The 15,603-nt window shown below is 47.5% G+C and overlaps 1 protein-coding gene across 6 annotated transcripts in view; it reads right to left on the minus strand.

Annotated features, from left to right (window-relative positions):
- The window catches only part of KIF21B (kinesin family member 21B), a 376,092-nt gene that overhangs the window by 142,615 nt on the left and 217,874 nt on the right, over nucleotides 1-15,603 (minus strand). For all 6 annotated transcript variants that reach the window (XM_063954959.1, XM_063954957.1, XM_063954962.1 and 3 more), the window contains exon 11: nucleotides 13,273-13,449. In XM_063954959.1, the coding sequence (XP_063811029.1) occupies nucleotides 13,273-13,449 (177 nt within the window). The remainder of the gene's footprint in view (nucleotides 1-13,272; nucleotides 13,450-15,603) is intronic.

The following is a 15,603-nucleotide window of genomic DNA, read 5'->3' on the forward strand; positions in this document are numbered from 1 at the left end:
AGTTCAAAAACTTTGGGCGACAGCGGAAGCAGTCCACTGACCAGTAAATCCCTTCCTCTTGTAACCAAGCTCACGCAAACCACCCCACCAACTCCCTCAGTGTCAATTTCCTCCTTCCCCAGGAATGCCAATAGTCCTGCAGGCCATGTCACTGGCAAATCTGACGAGTCCTCTCCTGCCTGGGATTCCTCCGATGCATCCTTGCGTGTAACGCCTACTGCTGCTGGCGCTGCTGTTGTTGCTGCTGGGAGTCGATGGTCATCCCAGAGGGGAAGTCGTAAGCCCACTTGTACTACTTCCAGTAAGCAATTGACTGTTCAACAGTCCTTTGCGAGGAAGATGAAATATCACAGCAGTCATCCTGCTGCAAAGCGGATAACTGAGGCCTTGACAACTATGTTGGTGTTAGACGTGCGTCCGGTATCCGCCGTTAGTTCACAGGGAACTAGACAATTTATTGAGGCAGTGTGCCCCCGTTACCAAATACCATCTAGGTTCCATTTCTCTAGGCAGGCAATACCGAGAATGTACACGGACGTCAGAAAAAGACTCACCAGTGTCCTAAAAAATGCAGTTGTACCCAATGTCCACTTAACCACGGACATGTGGACAAGTGGAGCAGGGCAGGGTCAGGACTATATGACTGTGACAGCCCACTGGGTAGATGTATGGACTCCCGCCGCAAGAACAGCAGCGGCGGCACCAGTAGCAGCATCTCGCAAACGCCAACTCTTTCCTAGGCAGGCTACGCTTTGTATCACCGGTTTCCAGAATACGCACACAGCTGAAAACCTCTTACGGCAACTGAGGAAGATCATCGCGGAATGGCTTACCCCAATTGGACTCTCCTGTGGATTTGTGGCATCGGACAACGCCAGCAATATTGTGTGTGCATTAAATATGGGCAAATTCCAGCACGTCCCATGTTTTGCACATACCTTGAATTTGGTGGTGCAGAATTTTTTAAAAAACGACAGGGGCGTGCAAGAGATGCTGTCGGTGGCCAGAAGAATTGCGGGACACTTTCGGCGTACAGGCACCACGTACAGAAGACTGGAGCACCACCAAAAACTACTGAACCTGCCCTGCCATCATCTGAAGCAAGAAGTGGTAACGAGGTGGAATTCAACCCTCTATATGCTTCAGAGGTTGGAGGAGCAGCAAAAGGCCATTCAAGCCTATACAATTGAGCACGATATAGGAGGTGGAATGCACCTGTCTCAAGCGCAGTGGAGAATGATTTCAACGTTGTGCAAGGTTCTGATGCCCTTTGAACTTGCCACACGTGAAGTCAGTTCAGACACTGCCAGCCTGAGTCAGGTCATTCCCCTCATCAGGCTTTTGCAGAAGAAGCTGGAGACATTGAAGGAGGAGCTAACACGGAGCGATTCCGCTAGGCATGTGGGACTTGTGGATGGAGCCCTTAATTCGCTTAACAAGGATTCACGGGTGGTCAATCTGTTGAAATCAGAGCACTACATTTTGGCCACCGTGCTCGATCCTAGATTTAAAGCCTACCTTGGATCTCTCTTTCCGGCAGACACAAGTCTGCTGGGGTTGAAAGACCTGCTGGTGAGAAAATTGTCAAGTCAAGCGGAACGCGACCTGTCAACATCTCCTCCTTCACATTCTCCCGCAACTGGGGGTGCGAGGAAAAGGCTCAGAATTCCGAGCCCACCCGCTGGCGGTGATGCAGGGCAGTCTGGAGCGACTGCTGATGCTGACATCTGGTCCGGACTGAAGGACCTGACAACGATTACGGACATGTCGTCTACTGTCACTGCATATGATTCTCTCAACATTGAAAGAATGGTGGAGGATTATATGAGTGACCGCATCCAAGTAGGCACGTCACACAGTCCGTACTTATACTGGCAGGAAAAAGAGGCAATTTGGAGGCCCTTGCACAAACTGGCTTTATTCTACCTAAGTTGCCCTCCCACAAGTGTGTACTCCGAAAGAGTGTTTAGTGCCGCCGCTCACCTTGTCAGCAATCGGCGTACGAGGTTACATCCAGAAAATGTGGAGAAGATGATGTTCATTAAAATGAATTATAATCAATTCCTCCGCGGAGACATTGACCAGCAGCAATTGCCTCCACAAAGTACACAGGGAGCTGAGATGGTGGATTCCAGTGGGGACGAATTGATAATCTGTGAGGAGGGGGATGTACACGGTGATATATCGGAGGATGATGATGAGGTGGACATCTTGCCTCTGTAGAGCCAGTTTGTGCAAGGAGAGATTAATTGCTTCTTTTTTGGTGGGGGTCCAAACCAACCCGTCATATCAGTCACAGTCGTGTGGCAGACCCTGTCACTGAAATGATGGGTTGGTTAAAGTGTGCATGTCCTGTTTATACAACATAAGGGTGGGTGGGAGGGCCCAAGGACAATTCCATCTTGCACCTCTTTTTTCTTTCATTTTTCTTTGCGTCATGTGCTGTTTGGGGAGGGTTTTTTGGAAGGGACATCCTGCGTGACACTGCAGTGACACTCCTAGATGGGCCCGGTGTTTGTGTCGGCCACTAGGGTCGCTTATCTTACTCACACAGCTACCTCATTGCGCCTCTTTTTTTCTTTGCGTCATGTGCTATTTGGGGAGGGTTTTTTGTAAGGGACATCCTGCGTGACACTGCAGTGACACTCCTAGATGGGCCCGGTGTTTGTGTCGGCCACTAGGGTCGCTTATCTTACTCACACAGCTACCTCATTGCGCCTCTTTTTTTCTTTGCGTCATGTGCTGTTTGGGGAGGGTTTTTTGGAAGGGACATCCTGCGTGACACTGCAGTGACACTCCTAGATGGGCCCGGTGTTTGTGTCGGCCACTAGGGTCGCTTATCTTACTCACACAGCTACCTCATTGCGCCTCTTTTTTTCTTTGCGTCATGTGCTGTTTGGGGAGGGTTTTTTGGAAGGGACATCCTGCGTGACACTGCAGTGACACTCCTTGATGGGCCCGGTGTTTGTGTCGGCCACTAGGGTCGCTTATCTTACTCACACAGCTACCTCATTGCGCCTCTTTTTTTCTTTGCGTCATGTGCTGTTTGGGGAGGGTTTTTTGGAAGGGACATCCTGCGTGACACTGCAGTGCCACTCCTAGATGGGCCAGGTGTTTGTGTCGGCCACTAGGGTCGCTTAGCTTAGTCATCCAGCGACCTCGGTGCAAATTTTAGGACTAAAAATAATATTGTGAGGTGTGAGGTATTCAGAATAGACTGAAAATGAGTGGAAATGATGGTTTTTGAGGTTAATAATACTTTGGGATCAAAATGACCCCCAAATTCTATGATTTAAGCTGTTTTTTAGGTTTTTTGGAAAAAAACACCCGAATCCAAAACACACCCGAATCCGACAAAAAAAATTCGGTTAGGTTTTGCCAAAACGCGGTCGAACCCAAAACACGGCCGCGGAACCAAACCCAAAACCAAAACACAAAACCCGAAAAATTTCCGGCGCTCATCTCTATCAAACACAGTGGTTTAGGTAAGTGTTTCCTCCTCAAAAGTAGCTTGCAGTCGGTCAAAACTCTCCTGCTGTTGCAGACCACTCTTGTAGTCATAGAAGATCTTGGCTTCCCAGTGGCTTCTTCTGAGCTCCATAACGAGTTTGTGAAAGAAGTGAACATGCTGACATCTTCAGTGTGCAGTGCTGCTTATATACGGTACTGTGTCTTGACATTTCACAAGAACTTTAGTCAAAGATTACAGTTCACAACAAGACAGTCAGATTGTGTCTACTCTACTTTTGAACTGCACATCCGGAAACTTATTGCACAACCCTCATATGTATAGATTTGATGTAGTAGAATATGTGACCAGGTCTATAGTGGGGAAAATACTGGAAGGTATAATAAGGGATAGCATACAAAAGTACCTGGATAGCTCCAAGGTTATAAATAGGAATCAACTGATCTTCAAATTAAGAGAGCTTGGTTAAGGGAACACTATCTGTACTTGGATAAGTAACTGGCTGGATAACAGGGAACAGCGAGTGGTGGTAAATGGGATGTTCATACATGTGGTAGGGAATATAGATTGTTAGCTCCACTGAGGCAGGGGCTGATGTGAATGGCCAAGTATTCCATGTAAAGCGCTGCAGAATATGTGTGCGCTATATATATAACTGGTAATAAATAAATAATGTTTTCTGACTGGGCCCCAGTGCTCAGTGGAATATGGCAAGGGTCTGCACTCAGGCCTCTACTGTTTAACATATTTATTAATGACCTAGGTGTGGATCTGGAAAGCACAGTGTCATTTTCTCTGACGTCCTAGTGGATGCTGGGGACTCCGTAAGGACCATGGGGAATAGACGGCTCCGCAGGAGACTGGGCACATCTAAAGAAAGATTTAGGTCTATCTGGTGTGCACTGGCTCCTCCCCCTATGACCCTCCTCCAAGCCTCAGTTAGATTTCTGTGCCCGGCCGAGCTGGATGCACACTAGGGGCTCTCCTGAGCTCCTAGAAAGAAAGAATAGTTTAGGTTTTTTATTTTACAGTGAGACCTGCTGGCAACAGGCTCACTGCAGCGAGGGACTAAGGGGAGAAGAAGCGAACCTACCTAAGTGGTGGTAGCTTGGGCTTCTTAGGCTACTGGACACCATTAGCTCCAGAGGGATCGCACACAGGACCCGACCTCGTCGTCCGTTCCCGGAGCCGCGCCGCCGTCCCCCTTACAGAGCCAGAAGCAAGAAGGTCCGGAAAATCGGCGGCTGAAGACTTCTGTCTTCTCCAAGGTAGCGCACAGCACTGCAGCTGTGCGCCATTGCTCCTCATGCACACCACACACTTCGGTCACTGATGGGTGCAGGGCGCTGGGGGGGGGCGCCCTGAGCAGCAATATTAACACCTTGGCTGGCAAAACTGACACCATATATAGCCCCAGAGGTTATATAGGTGTAAATTACCCCTGCCAGAATAACACAAAAAGCGGGAGAAAGCCCGCCGAAAAAGGGGCGGAGCCATCTCCCTCAGCACACTGGCGCCATTTTCCCTCACAGCTCCGCTGGAAGGATCGCTCCCTGGCTCTCCCCTGCAGTCCTGCACTACAGAAAGGGTAAAAAAGAGAGGGAGGGCACAAATTTAGGCGCAGTATAATATATATATGCAGCTATAAGGGAAAACACTCTTTATAGGTGATATTCCTGTGGTATATAGCGCTCTGGTGTGTGCTGGCATACTCTCCCTCTGTCTCCCCAAAGGGCTTTGTGGGGTCCTGTCCTCTGTCAGAGCATTCCCTGTGTGTGTGCTGTGTGTCGGTACCGCTGTGTCGACATGTATGATGAGGAAAATGATGTGGAAGCAGAGCAAATGCCTGTAAATGTGTTGTCACCCCCTGTGGGGTCGACACCTGTGTGGATGGACTTATGGAAGGAATTACGTGACAGTGTCAGCTCCTTACATAAAAGGTTTGACGACATAGGGCAGCCGGCTACTCAGCTTGTGACTGTTCCAGCGTCTCAAATGTCATCAGGGGCTTTAAAACGCCCGCTACCTCAGATGGCAGACACAGATGTCGACACGGATACCGACTCCAGTGTCGACGACGATGAGACTAGTGTACCCTCCAATAGGTCCACCCGTTACATGATTGAGGCAATGAAAAATGTATTACACATTTCTGATAGTACCCCAGGTACCACAAAAAAGGGTATTATGTTCGGTGAGAAAAAACTACCAGTAGTTTTTCCTGCATCTGAGGAATTAAATGAGGTGTGTGAGAAAGCCTGGACTTCCCCCGATAAGAAATTGATAATTTCTAAACGGTTATTGGCAGCGTACCCTTTCCCGCCAGAGGATAGGTCACGTTGGGAAACGTCCCCTAGGGTAGATAAAGCGCTTACACGTTTATCAAAACAGGTGGCACTACCGTCTCCGGATACGGCCGCCCTAAAGGATCCTGCTGATAGAAAGCAGGAGGCTACCCTAAAAGCTATATATACACACACGGGCATTATATTGCGACCAGCGATTGCATCAGCATGGATGTGCAGTGCTGCTGCTGCGTGGTCAGATTCCCTGTCGGATAATATTGATACCCTGGATAGGGACACTATTTTGCTGACAGTGGAGCATATAAAGGACGCTGTCTTATACATGCGTGATGCACAGAGGGATATTTGCCGGCTGGCATCAAAAATAAGCGCAATGTCCATTGCCGCCAGAAGGGGGTTATGGACTCGGCAGTGGTCAGGTGATGCCGATTCAAAAAGGCACATGGAAGTTTTGCCTTATAAGGGGGTGGAACTGTTTGGGGATGGTCTTTCAGACCTCGTTTCCACAGCTACGGCTGGGAAATCGACATTTTTGCCACAGGCTACCCCACAGCAAAAGAAGGCACCGTATTATCAAGTACAGTCCTTTCGGCCCCATAAACACAAGAGGGCGCGAGGCGCATCCTTTCTGCCGAGAGGCAAAGGTAGAGGGAAAAAACTGCAGCATACAGCCAGTTCCCAAGAGCAAAAGTCCTCCCCCGCGTCCGGTAAGTCCACAGCATGACGCTGGGGCTTCACAGGCGGATCCGGGTACGGTGGGGGCCCGTCTCAGAAATTTCAGCACACAGTGGGCTCTCTCACAGGTGGATCCCTGGGCCCTTCAAGTAGTATCTCAGGGGTACAGGCTGGAATTCGAGACGTCCCCCCCCCCCCCCCCCCCCCGCCGTTTTCTAAAATCTGCCTTACCAGCAACTCCCTCTGCCAGGGAGGCAGTGTTGGTGGCTATCCAAAAACTGTATTCACAGCAAGTGATTGTCAAGGTACCCCTCCTTCAGCAAGGGAAGGGTTACTATTCCACAATGTTTGTGGTACCGAAACCGGACGGTTCGGTGAGACCCATCTTAAATTTAAAATCCTTGAACACTTATATCAAAAGGTTCAAGTTCAAGATGGAATCGCTCAGGGCGGTTATTGCGAGCCTGGAAGAGGGGGATTACATGGTCTCCCTGGACATCAAGGATGCGTACCTGCATGTCCCCATTTGCCCTCCTCACCAGGAGTACCTCAGATTTGTGGTACAGGACTGTCACTATCAGTTCCAGACGCTGCCGTTCGGGTTATCCACGGCACCGAGGGTCTTTACCAAGGTAATGGCCGAAATGATGATACTCCTTCGCAAGAAGGGAGTTTTAATTATCCCGTACTTGGACGATCTCCTGATAAAGGTGAGGTCCAAGGAACAGTTGGTAGTGGGGGTAGCACTTTCTCGGGAAGTGCTACAACAGCACGGCTGGATTCTCAATATTCCAAAGTCACAGCTGGTCCCGACGACACGTCTTCTGTTCCTGGGAATGATTCTGGACACAGACCAGAAAAAAGTGTTTCTTCCAGTGGAAAAAGCCGAGGAGTTGTCATCTCTAGTCAGAGACCTCCTAAAACCGGGACAGGTGTCGGTACATCAATGCACACGAGTCCTGGGAAAAATGGTAGCTTCATACGAAGCGATTCCATTCGGAAGGTTCCACGCAAGGACTTTCCAGTGGGACCTGTTAGACAAATGGTCCGGGTCCCATCTCCAGATGCAACAGCGGATAACCCTGTCGGCAAGGACCAGGGTGTCGCTGCTGTGGTGGCTGCAGAGGGCTCATCTATTAGAGGGCCGCAGATTCGGAATACAGGACTGGGTCCTGGTGACCACGGATGCCAGCCTTCGGAGCTGGGGCGCAGTCACACAGGGAAGAAATTTCCAAGGACTGTGGTCAAATCAGGAGATTTCGCTTCACATAAATATTCTAGAGCTAAGGGCCATTTACAATGCCCTAAGCCAAGCAAGGCCCCTGCTTCAGAACCAGCCGGTACTGATCCAATCAGACAACATCACGGCGGTCGCCCATGTAAACAGACAGGGCGGCACAAGAAGCAGGAGGGCAATGGCAGAAGCCACAAGGATTCTCCGATGGGCGGAAAATCATGTGTTAGCACTGACAGCAGTGTTCATTCCGGGAGTGGACAACTGGGAAGCAGACTTCCTCAGCAGGCACGACCTCCACCCGGGAGAATGGGGACTTCATCCAGAAGTCTTCCAAATGCTGGTAAACCGGTGGGAAAGACCACAGGTGGACATGATGGCGTCCCGCCTCAACAAAAAGCTAAAAAGATATTGCGCCAGGTCAAGGGACCCTCAGGCGATCGCTGTGGACGCTCTAGTAACACCGTGGGTGTACCAGTCGGTTTATGTGTTTCCTCCTCTGCCTCTCATTCCCAAGGTACTGAGAATAATACGAAGGCGAGGAGTGAAAACTATACTCGTGGTTCCGGATTGGCCAAGAAGAGCTTGGTACCCGGAACTTCAAGAGATGCTTTCAGAGGACCCTTGGCCTCTGCCGCTCAGACAGGACCTGCTGCAGCAGGGGCCTTGTCTGTTCCAAGACTTACCGCGGCTACGTTTGACGGCATGGCGGTTGAACACCGGATCCTGAAGGAAAAGGGCATTCCGGAGGAAGTCATCCCTACCCTGATCAAAGCCAGCAAGGATGTCACCGTAAAACATTATCACCGCATTTGGCGGAAATATGTTGCTTGGTGTGAGGCCAGGAAGGCCCCAACGGAGGAATTTCAACTGGGTCGATTCCTGCATTTCCTGCAAGCAGGGGTGACGTTGGGCCTCAAATTGGGGTCCATTAAGGTCCAGATTTCGGCCCTGTCGATTTTCTTCCAAAAAGAACTGGCTTCACTGCCTGAAGTTCAGACTTTTGTCAAAGGAGTTCTGCGTATTCAGCCTCCTTTTGTGCCCCCAGTGGCACCTTGGGATCTCAATGTGGTTTTGGAGTTCCTGTAATCACATTGGTTTGAACCACTTAAGACTGTGGATTTGAAATATCTCACGTGGAAAGTGGTCATGCTGTTCACTCTGGCTTCGGCCTGGCGTGTGTCAGAATTGGCGGCTTTGTCCTATAAAAGCCCTTATCTGATTTTCCATATGGATAGGGCAGAGTTGAGGACTCGTCCTCAGTTTCTCCCGAAGGTGGTATCAGCGTTTCACTTGAACCAGCCTATTGTGGTGCCTGCGGCTACTAGGAACTTGGAGGATTCCACGTTACTGGACGTAGTCAGGGCCCTGAAAAATTATGTTTCCAGGACGGCTGGAGTCAGGAAAACTGACTCGCTGTTTATCCTGTATGCACCCAACAAACTGGGTGCTCCTGCTTCTAAGCAGACTATCGCGCGCTGGATTTGTAGCACTATTCAGCTGGCGCATTCTGCGGTGGGACTACCGCAGCCTAAATCTGTAAAAGCCCATTCCACAAGGAAGGTGGGCTCATCTTGGGCGGCTGCCCGAGGGGTCTCGGCTTTACAACTTTGCCGAGCTGCTACTTGGTCAGGGGCAAACACGTTTGCAAAATTCTACAAATTTGATACCCTGGCTGAGGAGGACCTGGAGTTCTCTCATTCGGTGTTGCAGAGTCGTCCGCACTCTCCCGCCCGTTTGGGAGCTTTGGTATAATCCCCATGGTCCTTACGGAGTCCCCAGCATCCACTAGGACGTCAGAGAAAATAAGAATTTACTCACCGGTAATTCTATTTCTCGTAGTCCGTAGTGGATGCTGGGCGCCCATCCCAAGTGCGGATTGTCTGCAATACTTGTAAATAGTTATTGTTACACAAATCGGGTTGTTATTGCGAGCCATCTGTTCAGAGGCTCCGTTGTTATCATACTGTTAACCGGGGTTCCTATCACGAGTTATATGGTGTGATTGGTGTGGCTGGTATGAGTCTTACCCGGAATTCAAAATCCTTCCTTATTGTGTCAGCTCTTCCGGGCACAGTGTCCTAACTGAGGCTTGGAGGAGGGTCATAGGGGGAGGAGCCAGTGCACACCAGATAGACCTAAATCTTTCTTTAGATGTGCCCAGTCTCCAGCGGAGCCGTCTATTCCCCATGGTCCTTACGGAGTCCCCAGCATCCACTACGGACTACGAGAAATAGAATTACCGGTGAGTAAATTCTTATTTTTTGCAGATGATACTAACTGTGTGGAGTAATTAATTCAGACAAGGATGTTGAGTCTTTATAGAATGACTTATTTAAACTGGAGGTTTGGGCAGACAAATGGAGAATGAGGTTCAATATAGCAAAATGTAAAGTTATGCACCTTGGGACTAAGAACAATAGGGCAGCTTATAAATTAAATGCTGAAAATGTAGAGGTAACGGTAGTTGAAAAAGATTTGGGGGTGCTCATTGATAACAGACTTAGGGGTATATTCAATAAAGGTCGAAACTGCCGTCTTATCGAAAAGACGTCAGTTTTCGACTTTTTCAGGTCGGAAGGGGTTCCGACCTACTCAGTCCCCAGCTTTTTTATTCGACAAGTCGGGGAATTCGACTTATCAAATAGTACGTGAATCGGCATTATAGCTGCCGATTCACGTGCTTCTGAGGGAAACGGGGCCAAATTCAACAGGTTTTGGCCCCGTTTCCGACCATCTCAGTTCGACTTAAAAAAAATCGAACTGAGATGAGGGACCTGAGAGGAGGAGAGGAGGGGGAGAGCCGTGGGCAGACGGGGGACAGCCACGACAGACGGGGGACAGCAGCGCTACAGCACAGCGCTGCAGGAGGATGTGGCACAGCCGCCAGACCTCACGGCAGCGTCCACCCGGCTGCAGCAAGTGAGGTCCCGATTGCTGGAGCTGGGTGGACGCTGCCGTGAGGTCTGGCAGCTGTGCCGCATCCTCCTGCAGCGTTGCCGTCACCCGTATGCCCGCGGCTGTCCCCCGTCTCCCCCCTCTCCAGTCCCTCATCTCAATTCGACTTTTTTTAAGTCGAATTGAGATGGGCATTGAATAGCCCTTGTCGGATCTATTCCGACAAATGCATGTCGGAATGGATCCGACCTTAATTGAATATGCCCCTTAGCAGCAGATCTCAATGTCACAGTGCAGCAACAAAAGCAAATAAGGTGTTAGCATGCATAAAACGGGGAATTGAGAAAAGAGACGAGAGTGTAATACTGCCATTGTATAAATCATTGGTATGGCCACACCTTGAATATTGTGTACAGTTCTGGGCACCGCACTATAAAAAAAGATATCTTGGAACTTGAAAGGGTTTAGAGGTGACCCACCAATCGGATCAAGGGGTTAGAGGCACTGGACTATGAGGAAAGGCTTACTAGGTTAGGTACTGTATGTTTACACTCAAAAAGAGGCGGCTGAGAGGGGACATTATTAATATTTATAAATATGCTGTATATTAAGGGACAATACAAGGATCTATTAGGCGATTTGTTTATCAAAAAGTCTCTCCACAGGACACGTGGCACCCTCTGAGGTTAGAGGAGAGAAAGTTTCATACCGAATGAAGAAAAGGGTTCTTCACAGTAAGGGCAGTAAAAATTTGGAATTCTCTGCCAGAGAATGTAGTAATGACGGACTCTGTTAATATGTTTTGACTCTGTTAATATGTTTAAAAATGGATTAGATAAATTCCTACCTGAAACAAATATCCAAGGATATATAATTCAAAGGAAGAGAATGTTATAAAAAGCATGAATTATAGCTGTTATTCAGACTTAAAAACATAACTTAATTTTGGTCATTATAGTTAAACTAGCAACATACAGAGTAGTGTAAGAATTATAACACAGGTTGAACACAATGGACATTTTGTCTTTTTCAACCTCATCTGCTATGTTACTATGTATGTTACTAGGTCTAAAGTAGGATTGTATAAACAGTCTAATCTGGAGTCTGAGCTCCTGAGGATTGGACAACTGTGTACCCAGTTTAAGTCACAGGCACACCTCAGCCTATGACTAGAAAGCAGTTTACAGCAGGGATCAACAGCGCAGTCAAGCCCCTGTCAGAAAGGTCAGCAGCAGCTCCCCACGTCCCCCCTCTTTCCCACACAATGCTTCAGTCTGCACCTCTGCACTAGAGTACAAACCATCTCCATTACAGCTCATTCTCCACATATGTCCCTGCCCCATCTCTTCTTAACCACTTAACTGACTAATATTTTTTCCAGAAACTGCTCAGAAATTGTTGTTTTGTTATGACTGAATCAGGTTAAGAACATGTATTTAAAGTATGTCCAATAACATTTTCTTTTAAAAAAAAGTCATTATTTTTAAAAATTGCTACAAACATTGATGATTGGAACATAATGACCATCGATGATTGGAACATTGCGACTATTGCAACTTCAGTTTCCTGGCATGTGATCCTCTCTGCAGCCTCCGGAGCTCTTCAGGGAAGGCAAGGGCTTCTTTTTTTCACATTTCCCCAGCGGCTGCTATTGTCTGCAGCTGCTGGGTGGGGGTTGCTGCCAGGCTGACCGATCAGCAGTGAGCAGCACGGCAGGCACTGAGGGGGGAGGGAACCAGGAAACAGAGGGACCGGAGCTTCTCTTCCTCCAGCCGCACAGTGAGCTTTCTGATAGGTCGCATCAGATGCTGGGCGGGGGCGTAACGTCGGCGTTTGGCCACCGTTTCGTGGGCACGGTCCGGCCAAAGCAGGCATGGCCGGACCAAATGGGGGGTGGGCTGCAGTGGCTGCATGACATCACACGCAGCTGCTGCGGGCCGGGGAGCGATGAGTAGCTTCTGGCCAGCACACTAAAGCTGCGCTGCTCGGGAGCCACTCTTGAAGTGCAAAGGCATCGCCACTGTGCAATGCCTTTGCACTTCTGTGGGGGGGTGGGGGTACCGACATGCGGGGCGGGATAGCCCTGTGCTGTGCGTCCCCACGCATGTCAGTGTGAATGATCGTAGCTGTGCTAAATTTAGCACAGCTACGATCATCTCGGAATGACCCCCTGTGTGTTTTCAGCACATTATCTGCTCTATTTTTACAGAAGCATTGGGGGCCCTTCAAATGTTGCTATGGTGTCCACAAAGTTCCAGCTGTGATTCTGCTATTAGCCTTAAGAAAATCGTACATGTTCTCCAATCTAATTTTTCTGATTCTCACATCAGTTATTGCTGAAATCATTTTGTTTAGTTTATTTAATTTTAGAAATTTAAGCGGTCATTGAAAGATAAAATAAATGGGTCTAAAAGCAGTGGATTTAGGGGGTGTTTTCTTTTTTCAAATAGTAAGGGGAATGTAAACTATATATTTTTGTTGTACAAGTGATCCCAATAAAGGGAACCACTGACTGTCATGTTAATTTTGCATGGGGACCCGATACCTCATAGAGCAAACCTAGCCTTTTCGCTACTTAACTTTTTGTTGTTCATTTTTTTAATAGCCACCATACAAATTGTGGACATAATGCACATTAATGCTTATATGTTCAACATGTTTAACTAAATAAGATGTACTATATACTTTACCTCCCTTTCTTCCTTAGACTTTGTACCTCCTCCTTTGCTCTGCGGACAACATCATTGACTTGAGCTTCCAATGAAGGAGTAGGGGCTGTAGGTCCAGCATGTATAGAGCGTGCATTTGCTCGTGAAAGACTGCGACGCAGAGATTCATTCATTGCTTCACTCTCCACCAATCGTGTCCTGTGGATAAAATTGCATTGTCAGCAAGGTCTGGAAAATTAATAATGTAAGTTTGTACTAACTGCAGTAATTTACACTAGTTTCCAATTTTCTTATTAATATACTGTAGACTGGCAGAGGAGTGAAATAGTGCCAACTAGACCACTAACCCACATTCTACCATTTACTTTTTAAGATTCTGCTTTCAGATTTTGATGAGAATTTATTATAAGCAGCAAACTTTAAAAAATCTCTTTTAGTATGATTTGGGGGTGATATTAAGGTCACCCAACTTATCAAAACTAAACCACTGAAAAATGTCAGCCAAATTGTCAATTTCAAATGCAACCCATTGGAAATAGAATAGTCATCCGAATTTTTTCAATTAAAACATAGAAAGCTCAGAGTTCATTAACCTGCAATTATACAAACCAGGGGTTATCAACCCTGAACCTCTAAGGGCACCTCAGAATACCTATGTCATTGGTAAGTAGCATGTGGTCCTCCTTGGTACCCCTAGCTGGTGAGTAACAGGGTAAAGAAAAGAAATGTGTGCCCCTTTCATAAATAAAAATGCTTCCCCCCTTACAGATAGAAATAAAAACTGTGCCCAGCAATATGCAACAACTACACACTCATGAGAAAGACAACCATTGATAAATCCCCCCCCCCCCTTTGAATTATTTTATCTTTAACATAGTGCTTAGCCACCTACTAGTATATGTGTCTGTATATGTACAGACATGGGGGGTTATTCAGAGATGCACGCAGATCTTGCTTCCCGCAGCAAGATCTATGTTCATCTGCTCACATGCTGTGGGCCGCCCAGCACAGGGCAATCAATTCAATTGTGGACGCATCTATTTAAGGTCGACCACTGTCAGCAAAGTCCGGCGCCATTTTTTTAAATGCGACTGCATGTGATGTCACACAGCCATCCCGAAAACGCTTGCAACACGCCCCGTTTAACCCAATGCTACGTCGACGCACCCCTGACGGTTGCCGCTATCAATCACCTTGCAGCCGCATCCACCGCAAAGAGAAGGGTCGTGCATGCGCACAACGGCTGGTGCACGTGCGCAGACCCCCTGATGCATCCTCTGCATACAGACACGCGGCTGCGTTTGGGTCTGAATAGACCCCATGGACAAATTTATTGGTACACTTCCACAAAAAGAAACAACCCCCATTTTGAACTGAAATAGCTTAAAAGTAACAAAATTTATTGTTTATGCCATATTTAATATAAATCAGACTTTGCATTTGATTTTTGATTCAACAGAATAGTTTAAATATGTAAACAAATGAAAATGGTATGTACACAAATGATGAAACCCTTAACCTAATTTTTGTTTTGCACAACCTTTAGAGGCAATCACTGCAATCAAGTGATTTCTGTAGATCTCAATGAGACTCTCAATGCCTCAGGCAGATCAACTTGAAAGCCTGGGAACAGCACGATACTTAACCACTTTAGACTTAACCGAAGGATATTTGCAAGTGCCATTGACAGGTACAAAATAAAAGACAACTTTTTCTGCACCAGAGGAGCTGTTCCAATACAAGATGTTGCCATTTGGGTTACATTGGGTACGTACCTCCTTTCAAATGATAATGGATAAAATTCTAAGGCCCAATAGACAGTATGCTCTTGCTTATCTCGATAATTCAGTCATCTATAGTTCTGATTGGCAGTCTCATTTGCCAGGGTACAAGCTGTGTTGGACTCCATCCATGATGCAGGATTAACAGCTATCTCAAAAAGTGTTGTTTAGGGATGGAAGAAGTAAAGTATCTGGGATACACCATAGGCCCTGGTCTGACAGAAAAAGGTTGGGGCAATACAGACATTGCCTCGACCTTTGAATAAGAAGCAGGTGAGAGCCTTCTTGGGAATAATGGGGTATTAAAGAAGGTTTAGACACAATTTTGCCATTACTGCTGACCCTTTGTCTGACCTTACTAAAGGTAAACAGTCAATTACAGTTAAGTGGAATCCAGATGCAGAAAGTTTTCCAGACGTTGAATGTAGCATTGTGCACCCAACCAGTGTTGATGACACAAGCAAGTTTGTTGTGCAAAACAATGCGTCAGATATAGGGATAGGTGCTGTCCTATCTAGGAACAAAGACAGGGAAAAACATCCTCTTACTCACTTGAACAGAAAACGCAGCG

This window comes from Pseudophryne corroboree, chromosome 2 (assembly GCF_028390025.1).
Source record: "Pseudophryne corroboree isolate aPseCor3 chromosome 2, aPseCor3.hap2, whole genome shotgun sequence".
NCBI classification, from domain to species: Eukaryota; Metazoa; Chordata; class Amphibia; order Anura; family Myobatrachidae; genus Pseudophryne; species Pseudophryne corroboree.